Consider the following 21,874-nt stretch of genomic DNA (forward strand, 5'->3'; position numbering starts at 1 on the left):
GCAGTAATAAGCGTATTATCCAGAAACACAGAGGTAGAACAAGAGAAACAGAAGAGAGCACTGAAAGTGACTGCTTCGACGGAGCATGACTTGGAAGCACAGCAGAGGACAGCTTTTTTTGTAAAACAAGTGAATTTTTTAAATTTTAACTTGTTATAGGTTATTAACTTTTTAAAAGTCAGAGATTTCAGTTTTATGTCCAGTGTCATCCCCTCTGTGTCTGGAGTGAAATAGCCAGTAAGAAGAGAGAGGTAAAGGTGTTTTATCTGAAAAATAAACATTAATTGTATGTCCGTCTCCTGAGTAATGAAGCATTAGTGAGTACACATAGCCGACGATGGAGAAGGAAACAGCAGCCCAGTCCAGCGTACTAGGCAGGAGAACCCCATGGACAGTGGAGTCTGCTGGGCTGCAGTCCATGGGGTTGCAGAGTCAGACACGACTGAGCGCCTGAGCACATGTGCACAGCTGAGGATGGGTGTGGGTCTGGCCGGTGCTGTTGGGTTTATGAGCTCAGAGCAGCATGGACTTATGTACAGACAGGTGTATTTTGGTTAGAGAACTTTGGCCTTCCAGGGTGGAACTAAATGATAATCTCTTGCTGTGATTTCTCCCTCTTCACATTGATGATTATAGAATGATTTAGGATCATGTCAGGTTTATTTAGGAGAAGGCGATGGCACCCCATTCCAGTACTCTTGCCTGGAAAATCCCATGGATGGAGGAGCCTGGTGGGCTACAGTCCAAGGAGTTACAAAGAGTTGGACACAACTGAGCACGCACACGGAGAAGGCAATGGCACCCCACTCCGGCACTCTTGCCTGGAAAATCCCATGGATGGAGGAGCCTGGTAGGCTGCAGTCCATGGGGTCGCTAAGAGTCGGACATGACTGAGCGATTTCACTTTCACTTTTCACTTTCATGCATTGGAGAAGGAAATGGCAACCCACTCCAGCATTCTTGCCTGGAGAATCCCAGGGACGGGGGAGCCTGGTGGGCTGCCATCTATGGGGTCGCACAGAGTCGGACATGACTGAAGCGACTTAGCAGCAGGTTTATTTAATAATGACTTGTTCTTTGTAATTTAATGTACAGATTTGAAATGCTCTGTTTTCTTATGTTTAGGATCTTAAAACTTCAAGGGGTCTATTTGAAGAAATGAAGAAAACAACAAACAACAATGTTGTGCAGGTAAGCGTGCCGTGAGTGCATCCAGTTAGGCTGCCGTCTTGTTTCTGGGCGGCCAGGAGGCGTAGTACACGCAGTGAGAATTAGTGAGTGGTCTGTTCAGCTATGTCCCTGTGACCACTCGTTAAATAGCTTAATGGACTTACGTAAGTAGGGTCTTTAGTAGTATTTAAGAGATTTCTCTGTTAACAAAAGAGCTTCTAAATTAATGTTCAGAAAGAAAAAGAATAATCCAAAGAGCTGGAAAAATTAATCCATTTTGATTAGCTGTTTTCAAAGCTTGGTTTAATTCTATTTTTAGTGATCCTTTAAAAACAAAATTTCAAATAAAGGTGAGAAAATAGAGCAGTATCTTCATTTTGTCCAGTGAGCACACCACCATTGTATTCTGCAACATAAAAAAGTTCACCAAAAAGTGTTCTTTAGCAAGAAAATAAAATGTGTGATTTTTTTTTCTGTTTAAAAATTCATGATATAATATGTAAATACATATGCAAAGAAACACATACAACTGAAAAAAAAAAAAGAATTTTAAAAGATTCAGGCTGAGAAATAAAACATTTAAGAACCCTGGAAGCCCCAAAGAGTCTCTTCCCCACCGCATCCTACTCTGTCACCTCTGGAGGTAAATGCTATATTGATTTTTTTGTGTTTGATAACCCTTTAATTTTTTAAACTGTAGTTGGTGTGTAATATTGTGTGGGTTACAGGTGTACGGCATAGCGGCTCACAGCGTTTGCAGGTTTTGCACTCTCAGTCCTTGTGAAATCCCGGCTGTACTCCCTGTGCCGCACAGTGTGCTTGTAGCTCGTTTGCTACAGAACAGCTTGTGCTTCCCTCTCCTCCTCCTGGACTGCCTCTCCCTCTCCCCCCTCCCCACCAGTAAAGGGTACTTTTAAGATAAAATGTATTTTTTAAGAGTCTGATGTGCTATTTTTTGTCTTAAATTTTCTACCATGCTCTTTTGAACAATGTATTTTTCTATCGCTTTTGTTTTCAAAAGAATGTACCATAATCATATTTTTTCTCCCCGTAGGTAATTGAATGGGTGTTAGAAAAAGCAAGGAAGAAATAACACAGAATCATTCCCTTTGGATGATTATAAATTGGACGGATCTATTATATACCACTTCCTTCCTTAGTTTGAAAATTACACATTTCAAACTTTATTCAAAGAATTAATGTTCCATTTCTAAGGAATTTCATAAATACCCTGTACTTACATAGTTTTGAAGTTGCTCAGTTAATGTAATTTTAGTTTGTATACTTACAGTTTTACTATATTTTAATTTTTAAAGTTAATATTTTTGTGTATGTTTAAAAATTTTACTCTTGGTTATTTAATTATTTCAATAAATAGAAAAAGATATTTCTTTACTTCTTGGTAAATGTCTTTGTTGTTAGGTATATTTAAACTGCTGAGTCTTAAGTAAGACATCGCCAGTGGCTTTTCTCGGGTGTTACTACAGCTTGACTTATTGGATGACCCTTGGTTTAGAAACCATTGGCACAAAGCTCGTGTAGCAGTAGTCGCGCTCCCTTACCCTGCCCTGGAGCCAGCACTGCTGGAGCTATTGATGTTTATTTGGGATGAAAAAAAGAGCAAAAATTGTGAAAATGAGACGTAGTGAAAATGGCTTAAGTACCTACTCCCAGAAAAAAAAAATGTTTTCCCATGACAGTAAATTTGGAAAATGTGGAAAACACTAAGGAGAATGGAAAAAATTCCAATACTGTTCTGTCTACATAAACATTATATTTAGTTTTAAAATTGAGGTCATATGTGTGATATGTATGTATATTAATTTATAGCCTGCTTTTCACTTAACAATGTGATATAACAATATGATTAAAATGATTTTTATATCATATCATTAATAACTGCATAATTCAAATGAATCAGTTTATTTAACCAATCCTGCATTGCTGGACATATGAGTTTAATATTTGCTTATTGTAAATGAAACTTAAATGAATATTTCTGGTACGTCACTGATTATTCCTTAGTACAGCTTTTTCAGGGTGGAGTCTGCAGGTGTCTGAATGTACTGCTTTAACTTAACTTCAGTGCTGTGCTCACACTTAATAACTTTTGTGAATGTCCCATAAAAATACTGGAAATGGCAACCCACTCCAGTGTTTTTGCCTGGAGAATCCCAGGGACAGAGGAGCCTGGTGGGCTACAGTCCACAGGGTCGCAAGAGTTGGACACGAGTTAGCGACTGAACCACCACCGCCACCATAAAAATACTTCAAAGTAAAAAGTACTCAAGATACTCGAGATAAATGTGCAAGCAGGTAACAGGAGCGATCTAAAAGGCCTAGGGACTTCAGGTCTGTTTCTGGCAGGGACTGAACTCACGGGAGGAGCTGCAGGCCGGGCGGAAGTCCAGCTGCGTGAGCCGCGTGCCTGTGTCCAGGAGAGGACCCTGCCGGCCGGGCCTGTCCATCTGTAGGACACCCACGCACGGGACCTCAAAAGGCAGACCCGAGGGAGAATAGAGCAGAGCGCAGGCCTCGGCTCTTCGGATGTTAATTCCCGTAAAACTTGCATTCCCTGAGAGGACCTTAGAGAAAAAGGGACCAGCCACAGGGCCAGACTGGCTCAGCCTGTTCCACAGTGATGGTATGTTTGGGAAGATTGTTGTGTACATCACCTGGAAAAGAGAAGTTGGCTTCCTTGTGGCTCAGATGGTAAAGAATCTGCTTGCAGTGCAGGAGACCCAGGTTCAATTCCTACGTGCTCAAGATTCCCTAGAAAAGGGCATGGCAACCCGCTCCAGCGTTGCTGCCTGGAGAGTCCATGGACAGAGAAGCCTGGTGGGCTACAGCCACGGGGTCGAAAAGAGTCAGACACGACTGACTGACTAAGCACACACATCAGTTCAGTTCAGTCGCTCAGTCGTGTCCAACTCTTTGCGACCCCATGAATTGCAGCACGCCAGGCCTCCCTGTCCATCACCAACTCCAGGAGTTCACTCAAACTTAGGTCCATCGAGTTGGTGATGCCATCCAGCCATCTCATCCTCTGTCGTCCCCTTCTCCTCCTGTCACCAATCCCTCCCAGCATCAGAGTCTTTTCTAATGAGTCAACTCTTCGCATGAGGTGGCCAAAGTACTGGAGTTTCAGCTTTAGCATCAGTACTTCCAATGAACACCCAGGACTGATCTCCTTTAGAATGGACTGGTTGGATCTACTTGCAGTCCAAGGGACTCTCAAGAGTCTTCTCCAACACCACAGTTCAGAAGCATCAATTCTTCGGCACTCAGCTTTCTTCACAGTCCAACTCTCACATCCATACATGACCACTGGAAAAACCATAGCCTTGACTAGATGGACCTTTGTTGGCAAAGTAATGTCTCTGCTTTTCAATATGCTATCTAGGTTGGTCATAACTTTTCCTTCCAAGGAATAAGCGTCTTTTAATTTCATGGCTGCAGTCACCATCTGCAGTGATTTTGGAGCCCAGAAAAATAAAGTCTGACACTGTTTCCACTGTTTTCCCATCTATTTCCCATGAAGTGATGGGACCAGATGCCATAATCTTAGTTTTCTGAATGTTGAGCTTTAGGCCAACTTTTTCATTCTCCTCTTTCACTTTCATCAAGAGGCTCTTTAGTTCTTCTTCACTTTCTGCCATAAGGGTGGTGTCATCTGCATATCTGAGGTTATTGATATTTCTGCCGGCAATCTTGATTCCAGCTTGTGCTTCATCCAGCCCAGCGTTTCTCATGATGTACTCTGCATGTAAGTTAAATAAGCAGGGTGACAATATACAGCCTTGACATACTCTGTTTCCTATTTGGAACCAGTCCGTTGTTCCATGTCCAGTTCTGTTTCTTCTTGACCTGCATATAAGTTTCTCAAGAGGCAGGTCAGGTGGTCTGGTACTCCCATCTCTTTCAGAATTGTCCACAGTTTATTGTGATCCACACAGTCAAAGATAGTAGAAATAGATGTTTTTCTGGAACTCTCTTGCTTTTTCGATGATCCAGCGGATGTTGGCAGTTTGATCTCTGGTTCCTCTGCCTTTTCGAAAACCAGCTTGAACATCTGGAAGTTCACGGTTCACGTATTGCTGAAGCCTGGCTTGGAGAATTTTGAGCATTACTTTACTAGCGTGTGAGATGAGTGCAATTGTGCGGTAGTTTGAGCATTCTTTGGCATTGCCTTTCTTTGGGATTGGAATGAAAACTGACCTTTTCCAGTCCTGTGGCCACTGCTGAGTTTTCCAAATTTGCTGGCGTATTGAGTGCAGCACTTTCACAGCATCATCTTTCAGGATTTGAAATAGTTCAACTGGAATTCCATCACCTCCACTAGCTTCGTTCGTAGTGATGCTTTCTAAGGCCCACTTGACTTCACATTCCAGGATGTTTGGCTCCAGGTGAGTGATCACACCATCATGATTATCTTGGTCGTGAAGATCTTTTTTGTACAGTTCTTCTGTGTATTCTTGCCACCTCTTAATATCTTCGCTTCTGTTAGGTCCATACCATTTCTGTCCTTTATCAAGCCCATCTTTGCATTAAACGTTCCCTTGGTATCTCTAATTTTCTTGAAGAGATCTCTAGTCTTTCCCGTTCTGTTGTTTTCCTCTATTTCTTTGCATTGATTGTTGAAGCCTTTCTTATCTCTTATCTCTCCAAAGAAGAGCTCCCTTCTTTGGAACTCTGCATTCAGATGCTTATATCTTTCCTTTTCTCCTTTGCTTTTCACTTCTCTTCTTTTCATAGCTATTTGTAAGGCCTCCCCAGACAGCCATTTTGCTTTTTTGCATTTCTTTTCCATGGGGATGGTCTTGATCCCTGTCTCCTGTACAGTGTCACAAACCTCTGTCCATAGTTCATCAGGCACTCTATCAGATCTAGTCTCTTAAATCTATTTCTCACTTCCACTGTATAATCATAAGGAATTTGATTTAGGTCGTACCTGAATGGTCTAGTGGTTTTCCCTACTTTTTTCAATTTCAGTCTGAATTTGGTAATAAGGAGTTCATGATCTGAGCCACAGTCAGCTCCCAGTCTTGTTTTTGCTGACTGTATAGACCTTCTCCATCTTTGGCTGCAAAGAATATATAATCAGTCTGATTTTGGTGTTGACCATTTGGTGATATCCATGTGTAGAGTCTTCTCTTGTGTTGTTGGAAGAGGGTGTTTGCTATGACCACTGCGTTCTCTTGGCAAAACTCTATTAGCCTTTGCCCTGCTTCATTCCATATTCCAAGGCCAAATTTGCTTGTTACTTCAGGTGTTTCTTGACTTCCTACTTTTGCATTCCAGTCCCCTATAATGAAAAAGACATCTTTTTTGGGTGTTAGTTATAAAAGGTCTTGTAGGTCTTCATTGAACTGTTCAACATCAGCTTCTTCAGCGTTACTGGTTGGGGCATAGACTTGAATTACTGTGATATTGTATGGTTTGCTTTGGAAACGAACAGAGATCATTCTGTCGTTTTTGAGATTGCGTGCAAGTACTGCATTTCGGGCTCTTTTGTTGACCACGATGGCTACTCCATTTCTTCTGAGGGATTCCTGCCCGCAGTAGTAGATATAATGGTCATCTGAGTTAAATTCACCCGTTCCAGTCCATTTCAGTTCGCTGATTGCTAGAATGTCGACGTTCACTCTTGCCATCTGTTTGACCACTTCCAATTTGCCTTGATTCGTGGACCTGACATTCCAGGTTCCTATGCAATATTGCTCTTTACAGACCTTGCTTCTATCACCAGTCACATTCACAACTGGATTTTGCTTTGGCTCCATCCCTTCATTCTTTATGGAGTTATTTCTCCACTGGTCTCCAGTAGCAATTTGGGCACCTACCGACCTGGGGAGTTCCTCTTTCAGTATCCTATCATTTTGCCTTTTCATACTGTTCATGGGGTTCTCAAGGCAAGAATACTGAAGTGGTTTGCCGTTCCCTTCTCCAGTGGATCACATTCTGTTAGATCTCTCCACCATGACCCGCCCGTCGTGGGTGGTCCCACAGGGCATGGCTTAGTTTCACTGAGAGACCAGGCTGTGGTCCGTGTGATTAGATTGACTAGTTTTCTTTGATTATGGTTTGTGTGTCTGCCCTCTGATGCCTCTCGCAACACCGACTGTCTTACTTGGGCTTCTCTTACCTTGGACGTGGGTTCTCTCTTCACGGCTGCTCCAGCAAGGAGATACCCCTCGTCCAAGGTAAGGAGCAGCGGCCGCGCTTTGCTGAAGCACACACGTACAACCTGGAAAAGAGAAGTGGTACCAAATGGACTCATGGATCTAGTTAAGGTTGGTTCCAAACAGAATGCTGAAAGTGTCAGTGAGCCATTTGTTTGCTTATTTGGCTGAAAACAATAAAGGCACAGGACAAGATACATGAACTAGAGGAGGGAATGTTCAGTTTTCTAGCAGAATTTTGAGGTGATACAGAAGACTTGGAACATTCTGGGTTGGAAAATGTTTTCCCACTTCATTTCCAGTGGCAAAAGGTTCTCCAAGTAAGTAATAGCCTCAAGATCAAACCAAAGGTTCAGTGATAAATGCTTCATTAAAACCTTAGAAATACTTAAACCCTTTCAGCAAGACAAAACGACTTCTGTGAATCTTAAGGGTGTTGCCCCACAGACTCTGACAGCCCAAGACGCCCTGTCTGGTGGGTGTGGTTTTCATCTGACAGACTAGACTGTGACTTTGGATACACAGAAAGCCCACAAGTCTTACCTTTATTGGCATGTAATTCGCATATTATGAAAGTCGCCCCTTATGGTATATACTCTAGTAGGTTTTAGTATATCCACAAAGTTGTGTAAGCATCACCACCGTCTAATTCCCTCAGCTTTCCATCACCCCAGTAGAAATTCCGTATCTACGAGCAGTCATTTCTGTTTACCCCTGGCAGGCACCCATCTCCTCTCTGTTCTCTGGATTTGCCTGTTCTGGACATTGGACGGACAGGGACTAGTACAGTGTGGTCTTCTGTCTCCAGTTTCTCCTACTTGTTTAGGCTTAGACTCTGGACTGCAGCCTGCCAGGCTCCTCTGTCCATGGCATTTTCCAGGCAAGGATACTCGAGTGGGTTGCCATTCCCTCCTCCAAGGGATCATCCTGACCCAGGGATGGAAGCCACATCTCGACACTGGCAGGCAGATTCTCTGCATGAGGTGTTCGGGGCTCACCCGTGTTGTAGCCTGAGTCAGCATGTCATTGTATGAACCTGTCACAGTTGTTTTTCCATTCACCAGTCGATGGACATGGCTGAGTCCCCATTTTGGCTGTCGTGATGCTGCTACTGTGGACATTGTGTACAAGTTTTGGCACAGACATATGTTTTCCATTATCCTGGGCATATGCCTAGGACTATATAGTAACTGTAATTTTTGAGAAGATGGCAGACTTTTCCACAGCAGCTCCAATTTCTCCACCTCCTTGCTGATTCTTGTTAGCATTTATCTTTTGACAGATGATAGGAAATGTGAGGTAAGATCTCAGTGGCTTTGACTTGCATTTCTCTGATAAGTAATGTTGAGCATCTTTTCATGCACTTATTGACCAGCTGGATATTTTCTTTCAGGGAAATGTCCACCAAATGCTTTCTTAAGGACTTTTCAGTGGGCTTATTTCTCTTTTTATTGTTGAATTGTAAGAGTTCTTTATAGTTTCTGGATCCTAGTCCCTTATCTATGATTTGCACATATTTCCTCCGGTTTTCAAATAGTAAAAGACTTCTCAACCCCAGCCTGCTGTTTTTATTACAAGTAACTTGAACACAAACCAAGTTCTGGTACTAAAGAGAACTTGAGTATTTGGAGCTTGGTGTATAGATAAAATCCCGTGAAAATGTAGTTAAAATGAGGGTTGAAAGCCCTGAGCCCAGGTGACGACCCAGCATGAAACTGTACACACAGAAGCAGCAGGTGGCGCCCCCCCCCCCCCCCCCCCCCGTAGCCCCTTTCCAGGCCCGTCTCTGAGGACGAGACGGGCACGGGGTGTCTGTATGTGCCCATATCCCTCTGGCTACTGAGGAAAGCGCTGGCCAGCCCACCACACGCAGAGTGAGCACCTATTTAACTCACATATGAAGTTTACAGGGTGGCCACAGCGCTATAAACAGGCACATTTTATAAACTCATAAAGCACATCCTCACCCCAGTCCACTCCAGTCCCCTCAAGATAGAATATCTAATATCTGTAAAACAAGGGCCAGAAAGGCCCCACTCATTAATTGTAGAGGACTCCTGCCCATTAAGACCGTTCCTTCTGACTTCAACCAAGCAGGGTCAACAAGCTTTTGGACAAAGCAGCGTGCATTTTTTTTCAGCATTTCAGTGCATCAGTTGATACAATTAAATGCCTCTGGCTGAATGGTTTTTAAAATAGATGTATAGTTTTGTTTCTCCTACTTAGTCAAGGCAGAAAAAGAAACTTGATATCTGTATTCCTGTTGGTTTTCTTTAAATTCCCATGGGATGGTTTAGAGCTACGTCACCACACCAAAGGGCTCACCTAATTAACAATTGGGCAGCTTCCCTCCCTCCAAGTGTAGTTTAAGACATCATTCACTGGAGTTGGTTTGCACCTAAAAGAACAGACATTGTGAATTTAATAATTCATCAATTCAAATATGAGACAGTTGATCACAGAGGGAACTGGACAAAAACAAATCCCCCAAAATGACTCAGTTGATTCGCTGTCTGTACCCAGGTATGATCCAGATGTATGAGTTTGTGTTATTCACATCATTCATAATGCACATCAAGACAAGATTAAAATCTACAGTGTGAAGTAGTAACTTGTTGAATTCAAATTGAAGGAGAAAAAAATGAGTATTTGAATTGATTCATCATAGCCACTCTGATATGATACAATTTAATTTTGAAGAAGAAAAATGATTTATATACACATTTCTTAGTAAAATTTTCTATTTCTTGCTAATAACATTTTAATTCAGAAAATGCATTGATTTTATTCAAATATATTTTTCTAAAATATAAATATTTAAATTAAACTTTTATAAATGCAGAGAATGTAGTTTCTTTTGAACCCCACCCAGATATTAATCAGTCTAAAACTCAAGTGATGAAGAAATAGTATTTGTAATTATGATCATTTTAATGTGTCTATAAATATATAATAGGACCTTTGCAACTTAATTATGAGTAATTAACTCACACTTCATATAGTATGGAGCACCTTAGATTACATATTGTTGAACTATTGGCATTAATATCTGTATTTTCATGTTATTTACAATACATAAGTATAGTTCTCTTGTATAACAACTTTCCAGTGATTTTGAAAATATATCATGAAAGAGTGCATTACAATTTACAGATGCATCAAAGCTTTCCTACAACATTGAGGCTGGGACTTCACTCTTCAGCATTTTAAAATAGGAAACAAAATCAGTGTTAAAGCTATGTTTTCCAAAGTGATTGTTTTGTTGTGTGTGTGTGTGTTTAGACACTAGTTTCATAAGGTGTCTTAGAAAGTAGTTCTGTAGACGTGTTAGGAATGACATAGGATCATCCCTGTGTGTTTGGATCATTTCCCCTGCAGAACTGCGATATGCAATAAAGTCTCTGAAGAGGGCTGCAACCATGAACTCTGTTTAACATTTTTTAATGCAGTATATAACAGTTTTTGATTACTAACCCTTTTATTTCCCTCTACACAAAATACCATTCAATCAATACCCTTTGGAACTTGAATTAATGTTACTTGTATTACTCTGGGGAAACACCTATCTAAAATAAAATGCTGATCTAAAGTAAAACTCCATAAACACATGTGTCTGAGTGAACAAAATCACTTGTTAAATCTTTCTGCATAGCTCTCTGAAAAGACACACAAATCTAACCTGGAACATTTGTCTGTGTAAACTACAGTGGAGAGAAGTGTTGCAAATACAGAAATTCTAGAGCTAATTCTCAAGATTTGAGGCAAGTGACTTTAAAATCAAATAACAGGTTGTTTTCAGTGACTGTGTTCTGAAAGATAAAAGCAAAAGTGTTAAATCAATAAGACTGTGCTGTCTGGCACCTCCCTGGTGGCTCAGACAGTAAAGCGTCTGCCTACAGTCGGGAAGCTCCTCTAGAGAAGGAGATGGCACCCCACTCCAGTACTCTTGTCTGGAAAAATCCCATGGACGGAGGAGCCTGGTAGGCTACAGTCCGTGGGGTCGCAAAGAGTCGGACACAATTGAGTGACTTCACTATGCTGAAAATATTCTTGTAGAAAAATATGAGGTCATTATATTATTTCCCTGGAATTCCAAAAGAGCTGTGAGTGCTATTCATGGGTTTGGTTATAATACTGGCTCTCTGTGTAAAACCCAGTATTAAACAGAATCATATAAGGCTCTATTACTTGCTTGAAAATGCATGCATACAGCACAGGCAGAAATAAGGGCCAATACATTGCTCAGCACTTCCACTGAAAACCACAAAATGGGTACAAGTTAACCCCCCGTGAATTATTATATATATATCTCAAATGACAATCTTTTTAAAAAAATCCATAATTTGCTTTCTATAAATAAAGCTCTAAGTCATGGCTCTAAAATAGCAGGCCTTGGTATAAGTGTAGTCCCAGAATTAATTCTTTCATGCAAACCACTCTTCAGCAAAGCTTTGCAATTTAAGCAGCCTACTCTGGCTCAGAATCTACTGGCTTACAGCTCAGAGAAGTATCTGATGTGTGAATTCCCACTCATCATATGCTCATGAGAACACATCCTTCTACATCACTGAAAGGTAATTCATTAAGAAAAAGTAACAGCTGTTTCATACTTAAATCAAAGGTGGGTTTCCATTGAGTCCTTTCCTTACCAGTGGAAGTCAGCTCAGAAGTAGGAAATGGGGCACAGTAAAACGCGGGGTCCTTACTCCTGGGGTTGGGGGTGGTGGCGGAAAACGTCCTTTTCTCATCTGTTCAGCCCTGGCTGAGCAGGTGAACCAGTTGCCTAGAAACTATGCTTAAGAGCTGCACATGCTGTTTCAGTAGCATGTCCTTGGTTGTCGTTATCTAAGAGCTGTGCTGTGTATTTCCAATCAGCCTCACCGCTCTACCCTTTTACTGTGCTAAAAAAACAGTTTCATTCTGACAGTCCTTGCGGTGTTTTGAGGGTACCCTTTATCGCTGGGAAACTGACAGAAGCCGGGCACTGCTCGCGGGACTCGGGTCTGAAGCCGACATGCCGCATCTGGTGGTCACTGCGAATGCTGTCCGACACGACGCTGTTTTGGGGGCAGCGAAGCCTCCTTTGCTCAGAGGTAATTCACCCCCCTGCTCAGGCCACCAACCCCAGTCTTGTAATCTTAGCTGACAGGAAGGAATGAATGATGAAAACAATCGGCTTGGGGCAGGAGTGCAGGTCCAGTTGCTGGAATTTAAAAAGAAGAGCACATGAAAAATTTTAAATGAATGCTTGACACAAAATAGTGATTTACACATCAAAGAGATCCAAGCACTTCCTGCTTTTAAGTGTTAACTGGAGCAACTGTGTTTTTAAATCCTTGCCCCCCGATGAGATTAAAAAAAAAAATAACTCTTTGAACTTACTCCTTACATCTCATCTATCTTATTTCCAAAAATAAGTTCTGTGAAATTTATACATACCAATAGCACACATATCAGTGCTGCCCTTCTTGACTGTCTAAACCTTTTCTTTTTGGTATTTATGTTGGATTAGGTACAGCATGAGGCCGTGCTAAGTCTCCCATCATAGATTTGAGTCCTGGTTCTAACACTTTTCAGGTGTGTACATCATCTTGGACAATTCATTAAAAATTATTCTCAGTCCAACCTAACTTACAGGGTAGAGTATTAAAATGAGATACTGCAGGTGAAAATCCCTCACAAACCAGAAAATACAGAAGCTATATTACGAGCAGCCGCATCCTCACAGCTCGTGGCATCGAACGCGCCTAGAGCACCATCTGCAGAGGCTCCTTCTGAAGGCTGGTTTTCCTCGTGTCCCTACAGAGCCGGCACAAGCTCAGAGCTAAACAGGCTGGATTTTCATCACCTGACCTAGTTCAAGAGCGCTGTGTTGCTCCTGATTCTTTTTTTTTAATCTCGTTTTTTATTTTTCTTTTTATTGAAGTATAGTTGATTACACTGTTGTTAATTCCTGTTGTACAGCAAAGTGATTCAGCTATACACATACGCACATTCTTTTATTAATATTCTTTTCTAAGATGGTTTATAATAGGATGTTTTTGTAACTGGGGAATAACTGTTTTACAGTGCTGTGTGAGTTTCTGCTGTGCCTCAGTGTGAATCAGCCGTAAGCACACAGACACCCCTCCCACCCCTCTATGGCACCACCGCAGCTGGCTGGGCCCCCGCGCCTTCCAGCGCTCTGCCACGAGCTGTCTGTTTGCCCACGGCAGTGCATACGCCAGGGCTACACTCTCAGTTCGTCCCCCTTATCCCCAGCTCTATTCTGGTGCTGCAGAATAACAACCTGACCACAGTAACATCCGGCAGAGTTAAGTTGTACTTGGCGTGAACCAGGCACTGTGTGAATACTTTCTGTACGTTATCTTACTTAATTCTCACAGAATCCCTCTGGGATATCTACTGTTACCCTCTCTGTGTCTCAAGTGGAAAACTAAGATTTGGTGAAGCTATAAAACCTTCTAAGACCATACAGCTTACAGTGGAGAGAAAGCATGAACTCAGATGCAGGCCTGTCTGATGCCAGACTCTGGGCCTGACCCCACCCTCGCCCTTGTTTCTTTGCTGACACCAGGCGTGTCCTGCTGTGCTGTGTCTGTGTGCTCAGCTCTCCTCTAGTTTGCCGTGAGCGGGGCTCCTCTTATTTCAGAACACGGGCCCTGGAGCAAGTGCATGTGGGATCTTAATTTCCAGACCAGGGATCGAACCAGTGTCCTCTGCATTGGCAGGCAGATTCTTAACCACTGGGCTGCCAGGGAAATCCATTTCACCAGCATATTCGCTTTTACTAACACAGAGCGTAACTTTTCAAACTAACCTTAAAGATGACCTCCTTCAGTCCCTGTGTTTTATAGGTGGGGAGACTCAGAGCCAAAGAAATAAGACGACTTGCCCAGGACACGTGATGAATTAGTTCCAGACTCAGAAAGACAGCAGGGGTCTCTTGACCCTAAGTTTATTGCATTTTCTACCACTTGTCTCTGACCCTTCCCTAGCACCTGCCTCTGGGGGTTGCTGACCTAGATCCTGGGAAAGGTGTGTCTGAAACTGCTTCTCAGACTAACATATCGACAGCGGAAAAACCAGTCCTTCCTAAGTCTTTTCAAGTCAGGTTGCAATTATAGGCAGAAAGGCCAAAATTTAGACATACGTTATTTTTCCTCACTGGCAAAAAGCCTTGAGTTTTCCAGCCATGGACAAAAAGCAGGAGTCTCCTGCAGCCCTTGCACTTCAGGCAGATTCTTCACCCCTGAGCCAACAGGGAAGGCCTGGGAGAGGGGAGGGTTATGCAAGCCTAATAGCTGAGTTACAGTGACTGGATCTTATTTTTAGAGATTTATCTCTGCATTTTATATATTCCACCCCCATCCAGGTTATCAAGAATGAGTCAATAAATATTTGTTGACTAAGCCAGTGACTAGGAAGGATCTAGACAGAGACCGGCTTTTCCAAATCAAAGTCCTTTTTTGCAGGTCTGCATTCCACAGCTTAAATGAGATGCTATGTCTTCCTGAGAACACCCGAGCTAGAAAGTGGAGCAATGTGTGACTTTCACCCTTCAGAGGAACTAGAGTAATGCATTTTTTCAATATGGTAGTCGGTAACGATCGCAGGAAATCATGATTTTAAACACATGGGCGATCTGCAGTGATAGAAGAAGTATGAATGTCACCCTGACGACAAGTCTGCTGGTTTTGCCAGATGCCTGCTGACAGGAGCTCACAGCGCCCGGTCCTCGTCCGGCCCTCTCTCCACGAGGGGAGCCGACCAGCGTTGCTGGGCTTCCTGGCCGCCCCTTCCCCTCTGGGCTCTTCATGTTCTCCACTGCCGAGACCTGAGAGGCCATGGGCAGGACCGGTATTTTACATCCGTGTATCCCTGACACCTCGCACAATGCCCAGTTTAGATCAGATGCTTTTAAACAATGAATGGTACATTTTGATGGTGGTGGGGCCCTCTTTGAGAAGAATTTAATGCTGACTATATAAAGGATCCTTTCCTTTGATTCAAATATTTCTGTTATATTCAAATGAGACCAAAGGAAAGGACTTAAAAAATTGGATGCCATCACTATTTTTCAAGGATCCATTAAAGGCATGAACCTATAAGTATTTTGTTAATCAAATACTAACTAAATATAAGGCAGTATTATGTGTGCAAGCCAGTATGGGTGAGTTGCGTACACAAAATCACACTGTCTAAAGAAAAGTGTACTTACAAGCTCTCCATCTTTGCCTCCAAAATCTAAATACAGCATCCTGATTCCATCATCTGAAGACGTTTTCAGCTTTTCATAAGGAGCCTGTATGACTGTCTTGGGGAAGGCACCCTCCTGTGGCTCAGTGGTAACTGAAAATCCATTCTCATAATGTATGGTCAGTCGGCACTCCTGGTTTTTGTAGGTGCAAGCTGCGAGAGGCAGACAGAGAAGGAGGGGTGAGTGATGAGCAGCGGAAGTCCGTCCCTTCTCCCGGCTCTAACCTGTCTCCCCACCCCAGGCCCAGCCACAAAGCTGCTTTCTAAGGGTAAAAATTAATAATGTGCATGAAAGTGTTCTCCTTAGATTATGACATCGTCACTTACCTTGTCCTGTGAAATGAAGGGAAATAAACAGAAAGATTTACTACATTTTATCTGGGCTCTAGCGCTAATGTAACCATCTGATATATAGGGAGACAGGTGTTCCAATGACCTTGTCTCAAGCTGGAAAAAAAATCTGACACTAAAAAAACCATTTATTTGGCTGCACTGGATCTTAGTTGCGGCACAAGGGACCTTCTCTGTAGTCGGAGGACTTCTCTCTGCTCTGGCATGTGGACTCAGTTGCCCCCAGGGATGTGGGGTCTTAGTTCCCCAACCAGGGGTGGAACCTGGGTCCCCTGCGCTGGAAGGCAGATTCTTAGCCACTGAACCACCAGAGAAGTCCCTGACATTTCGATTTAGAGCAAGCTACCTCTGATCATTGTTTTCATCATCACACACACACACACAATCTATAACTGAATCAATCATCAATTAATGAAGCGCCTATCACCTGATGAAAAAAGCAATCACTCCCCCAGTGACGTTACCCAAGTTAACAAAAACACATGTAAGAAGCCAGGAGCGAGCTGTTAAAAAACAACCTGAGTTTTACTTAAAAAAAAAAAGTCAAAACTCCTTTTATAAAGTGGAGCCTTTTGAATTTCCTGATGATCTGATCATCGCGGGTCCTGGAGAAGCGGCTGCTGCAGCTTCTACGAAGGAGCCACGCCCCCGCCGCCCAGGGTGCAGTCAGCCTCGGCGGCTGTCCGCAGGTGCCCCCGATTCCAGAGGACAAAAGGAAAACCTTTCCATCAGGTTAGGCGCTAGCACTTCTCCGTGGTCCACGCTGCGTTTAGGAAAAGAGACCAGCCCTTTCCGATTATGAGCAGCAGGCCTGCCTCCCATTCCAAGTTTCTGTTCAGAAGACCTGTGAGTGTTAAAAACCCTTCACCAAAGAGTTCTGGAGGGAATTCCCTGGCAGTGTGATGGTTAGGACTCCCGTCAGGCCCAGGGTTCAATTCTTGGTTGGGGAACTAAGATCCCTCAAAATGCACAACCCCCAAAAGTAAAGCAGAGAGTTCTGGGAAAGGTGATCAAAGGAGCGGATTGGATTTATTTATTTATTTATTTTCTGCCTTACAAAACGCCACATTTAACAGACCCTGGTAACTCAACTGGCTCTGGCCTTCATATACATCTGAAAGCTCTTTAGGGAGACCAAGACACCTTCTTTTTGAGGGAGGCGTAAAGATGAAGGCGGTATTGATTACTCTACACCATCACTAACTCAGCTTTATAAGCCGAAGTGAGTTTCACCCTACCGCACTTGGGAAGCTTAGTAAGAGAAGTGAGAAGAGCAGAGCTCAGAGAGGTGGGCACGTCCCAACCCGGTGGTTCCGATGCAGGATCCAGCCCTTTCCTCCCGGCGGTCTCCCGCTCCGCTCAGCGCACGATGCAGAGGGGCGGGACAGGGATCCCTGCAGAGAGACGCTCCGGGTCATGGCTGGGTGGGGCCTCAGAGTTCGGGGGACACACAGGCTGTCTCTCTGCTCTCAGAATGAAGAGGCTTTTAACTAGTTAAAACATATACTCCTTCCTTCCAAGGGCCGCAGCTATCGTTCAACTTGTAACTAAGGGCTGACATTTTCCGAAGACGTCCTGGGCAGAGGCCCTGGGCAACTCCCACATTATCCTCTCGGTGGCCCTGGGCCTCCACCGCCCGTCTGGTTCACGGATGATCAACCCGCAACATGGAGACAGCACAGCTGAAGTGATGGCTTCCCAGCTTTTCATGGTTGTTTAATGGAGTATGACTGCTTTACATTGTATTATTTCTGCTGCACGATGATGTGAATCAGTTATACATATACACATACCCCTCCCTCTTAGACCCCCAATCCCCATCCCACCCCCCTAGTCACTGCGGGGCACCGAGCTGAGCTCCCTGCCCCGACAGCAGGCTCTCAGCGGCTCCGTTGTGCACACAGTCATGTGTCTGGCAGAGCCGCTCTCCTGGTTCCTGTTCCCGCCCCGCTCCCCGGGCTGTGTCCACACGGTCGTTCTCCACGTGAGTGTCTGTCCCTGCCCTGCGCACAGGTTCTTCTATACACTTTGAATCTTCATTTCTGACACTGTTTAATGTTGCAGAATGTGGGCAACTGGGCTCTAAACGTGTTTTTCCCTTTTCCTCTATCTTTGAACTTTAAAGCTAGTCCACTGAATGGTCTAATTAACTGATTGTGATTCCTTTTCATTCAAATTGACCTGAAGTGGTATTTGTGGCCTTTAGGTAATGGAATCGGTTATCTGAAGGCGCTCTTAATCCACACAGGATAAATTGAACGCATTATCAAGCTAACTGACGCTCTGATGAAAACGCCAGCCCGCCTCCCAGCTCCCTGCAGGCGTCTTTGCGTCTGAAACTGGGCTTCAGTCATTTCTGTGACTCTTCTCTCCCACCACTTGGCCAGCGAGCTCACTCCGCACAATTCTCTGCTGTTTTCCTTGGGCTGGTCGATCAACAGCCTCACTGTTTTTCTGTCAAAGTAGATTTCAGCTTGTAGAGAGAAGAATTTTATGAAATGTATGGACTGTAAACTAAACCAACCCCCTTTGGCCACTTTATTCTTTCCTAGAACACTCCTGATTGTTGCCAGGAGTCTGCACTTCTCTGCTATCATACATACAACTTCAGGAAATTTCGTTTTCAGGTGACTTGAGCCTTTACCAACTCTCAGGTTCAAAACTCTTCGTTTTGCTCGCCATACAGAATATGTGTCAAAAATGAAAACTTCAGTGACACGTCAAGAAACATTTTCAAAAATGCTGGAAAATATTGGGAGTACTAGCCATCTTCAGGGTAACTTTTAAAAATAACTGTATTTATTTATTTCTGGCTGTGCTGAGTCTTTGCTGCCGTGCAGGCTCTTCTCCAGTTGCAGTGAGTGGGGCTTCTCCTCCTGGCTGCATGTGGGCTTCTCATCCAGGGGCGTCTCTTGTTGCTGAGCACAGACCTGTGGGCACCTGGGCCTCAGTAGGTGCAGCCTGGGGCTCAGGACTGGCCCCCGGACTCCAGAGCTCGGGCTGAGGAGTTGCAGTGCATGGGCCCAGTTGCTCCTTGGCATATGGAATCTTCCTGGACCAGGGATCGAACCCGTGTCTCCTGTATTGGCAGGTAGATTCTTTACCACTGAGCCACCAGGGAGGCCCCAGGATAGTTTTTAAAAGACGTTAATCATCTCAGAGATGCTGCAGTAGAAATTCTACAAAATATCTGATTTTTCATGCTTGCACAAATGAAGGAAATGTGGAGAAACCCTGCTACATGTTGATGTGTGTCCCACCCTTCATTTCCTTTAAGTTCATCTCACACGCTAGTAAAGTCATGCTCAAAATTCTCCAAGCCAGGCTTTAACAATATGTGAATTGTGAACTTCCAGATGTTCAAGCTGGTGTTAGAAAAGGCAGAAGAACCAGAGATCAAATTGCCAACATCCCCTGGATCATCAAAAAGGCAAGAGAATTCCAGAAAAACATCTATTTCTGCTTTATTGACTATGCCAAAGCCTTTGACTGTGTGCATCACAACAAACTGTGAAAATTATGAAAGAGATGGGAATACCAGACCACCTGACCTGCCTCTTGAGAAACCTGTATGCAGGTCAGGAAGCAACAGTTAGAACTGGACATGGAACAACAGACTGGTTCCAAATTGGGAAAGAAGTACGTCAAGGCTGTATATCATCACCCTGCTTATTTAACTTATATGCAGAGTACATCATGAGAAATGCTGGGCTGGAGGAAGCACAAGCTGGATTCAAGATTGCCAGGAGAAATATCAATAACCTCAGATATGCAGATGACACCACCCTTATGGCAGAAATTGAAGAAGAAGTAAAGAGCCTCTTGATGAAAGTGAAAGTGGAGAGTGAAAAAGTTGGCTTAAAGCTCAACATTCAGAAAACTAAGATCATGGCATCCGGTCCCATAACTTCATGGCAAATTGATGGGGAAACAGAGGAAACAGTGACATACTTTATTTTTGGGGGCTCCAAAATCATTGCAGATGGTGACTGCAGCCATGAAATTAAAAGACGCTTACTCCTTGGAAGGAAAGTTATGACCAACCTAGACAGCATATTCAAAAGCAGAGACATTACTTTGCCAACAAAGGTCCATCTAGTTAAGGCCACGGTTTTTCCAGTGGTCATGTATGGATGCGAGAGTTGGACTATAAAGAAAGCTGAGCACCAAAGAATTAACACTTTTGAACTGTGGTGCTGGAGAAGACTCTTGAGAGTCCCTTGGACTGCAAGGAGATCCAACCAGTCCATTCTAAAGGAGATCAGTCCTGGGTGTTCATCGGAAGGACTGATGTTGAAGCTGAAACTCCAATACTTTGACCACCTGATGCAAAGAGCTGACTCATTAGAAAGGCCCTGATGCTGGGAGGGATTGGGGGCAGGAGGAGAAGGGGACGACAGAGGATGAGATGGCTGGATGGCATCACTGACTCAATGGACATGAGTTTGAGTAAACTCCAGGAGTAGGTGATGGACAGGGTGGCCTGGCGTGCTACAGTCCATGGGGTCGCAGAGTTGAGCGACTGAACTGAACTGAACTGAAAGTCTTATTTATTCAGTTGTGTATCTTTGGCTGCACTGGACCTTCTTTGCCGCATGCGGGCCTTCTCTAGTTGCAAGAGCGGGGGCTACTCTCCAGCTTGGGTGCACAGGCATCCCCTGCAGGGCTTCTCTTGTGAGGCGCAGGCTCCAGGGCTCGCAGGCTTCCGAAGCTGCAGCTCACAGGCCCTGGAGCGTGTGGGTTCAGTAGCTGTGGCACTCCGGCTTAGCTGCCTGACAGCATGTGGGATCTTCCCAGCACAGAGTTCAAACCCGTGTCTCCTGCATTGGCAGGTGGATTCTTTCCCCTGTACCACCAGGAAAGTCCAACATGTGGCCCACCTTCTAGAACAGTCTCGGGTGCGGAGGAAGTTGCACCCTACTGCAGTACTGCTCACAGAGTGGTCCACGGACCGGCAGCATTGGGACTGCCTGTGATCTCACTAGATGCAAATTCTCAGGCCCCAGCCCAGAACTCCTAGCCAGAATCTCCAGGGATGAGCATCTGAGTCTTCTGAGGGTAAAACTATAAACTCTGCTGTCGTTTCAGTGTGACTGAAGTCTGGAAGCGCTGTACGTAAGAGGTCTTGTGGGAAAACCCTAGTCATATAGAGCAGAGTTACACCATAGGGCTTTCTCCCGTGATGGAAATGTTCTGGACATGCACTGTCCAGCATGGTAGAAATGACGGCTGACTAGCCGAGTTACCCACTTTTTCTGCAGGAAGATGAAGTAAGAGTTTTCGTAGTCAAACCCTTAGGTTGCATTTTAGTGAAGTGAAGTTGCTCAGCTGTGTCCGACTCTTTGCGACCCCAGGGACTGTAGCCCACCAGGCTCCTCCATCCATGGAATTTTCTAGGCAAGAGTACTGGAGTAGGTTGCCATTTCCTTCTCCAGGGGATCTTCCCGACCCAGGGATCGAATCCGGGTCTCCCGCGTTGTGGGCAGATGCTTTACCGTCTGAGCCACCAGGGAATCCCTGCATTTTTAGTAAAGCATTACTAAATGTACTAATAATGTCCAGTAAAAATCACTCGTGAAGATCCCTTTAACCTCCCATAAAGTGTAGCTCTCCTCCATGTCTCAAGGAGTCTGGCATCACTGTTCTTTTTTAAGCTTTTAAAAAAGTGTTTAATTAATTATTATTATTTTTTTTTTTGGCTGAGCTGGGTCTTCATCGCTACTCTTGGGCTTTCTCTAGTTGTGGCGAGAGGGACTACTCTCTAGGTCCCATTTTAGTAGGGCATTATGAGTGCCTTAATTTAGAAGACTTTGAAATTTATCTCCTCTGGAATTTAAGTAAGTACCCCAAAATGGGCCAGTAATGGAACCTATGTTGAGGCCACGATGCAGAGGAGGGCGCCCCCTCCCCAG

General features: G+C 44.0%; 2 protein-coding genes across 4 annotated transcripts in view; one reads left to right on the forward strand and one right to left on the reverse strand.

Annotated features, from left to right (window-relative positions):
• The window catches only part of MTBP (MDM2 binding protein), a 76,575-nt gene extending 74,010 nt beyond the window's left edge, over window positions 1–2,565 (forward strand). For 2 of the 3 annotated variants that reach the window (XM_010812245.3, XM_059874280.1), the window contains exons 19-20: window positions 1,126–1,191; window positions 2,225–2,565. In XM_010812245.3, coding sequence (XP_010810547.1) covers window positions 1,126–1,191; window positions 2,225–2,263 — 105 coding nt within the window. In that variant the 3' untranslated portion in view covers window positions 2,264–2,565. The remainder of the gene's footprint in view (window positions 1–1,125; window positions 1,192–2,224) is intronic. The other variant, NM_001193177.1, reaches the window with a different exon arrangement.
• A 7,461-nt stretch (window positions 2,566–10,026) lies between these two features.
• The window catches only part of SNTB1 (syntrophin beta 1), a 252,028-nt gene continuing 240,180 nt past the window's right edge, over window positions 10,027–21,874 (reverse strand). Inside the window, exons 6-7 of the mRNA XM_015474564.3 lie at window positions 15,574–15,764; window positions 10,027–12,555 (exon numbers count right to left, since the gene is read on the reverse strand). Of these exons, the coding sequence (XP_015330050.2) occupies window positions 12,463–12,555; window positions 15,574–15,764 (284 nt within the window). The 3' untranslated portion in view covers window positions 10,027–12,462. The remainder of the gene's footprint in view (window positions 12,556–15,573; window positions 15,765–21,874) is intronic.

This window comes from Bos taurus, chromosome 14, assembly GCF_002263795.3.
Source record: "Bos taurus isolate L1 Dominette 01449 registration number 42190680 breed Hereford chromosome 14, ARS-UCD2.0, whole genome shotgun sequence".
Lineage (NCBI taxonomy): Eukaryota > Metazoa > Chordata > Mammalia > Artiodactyla > Bovidae > Bos > Bos taurus.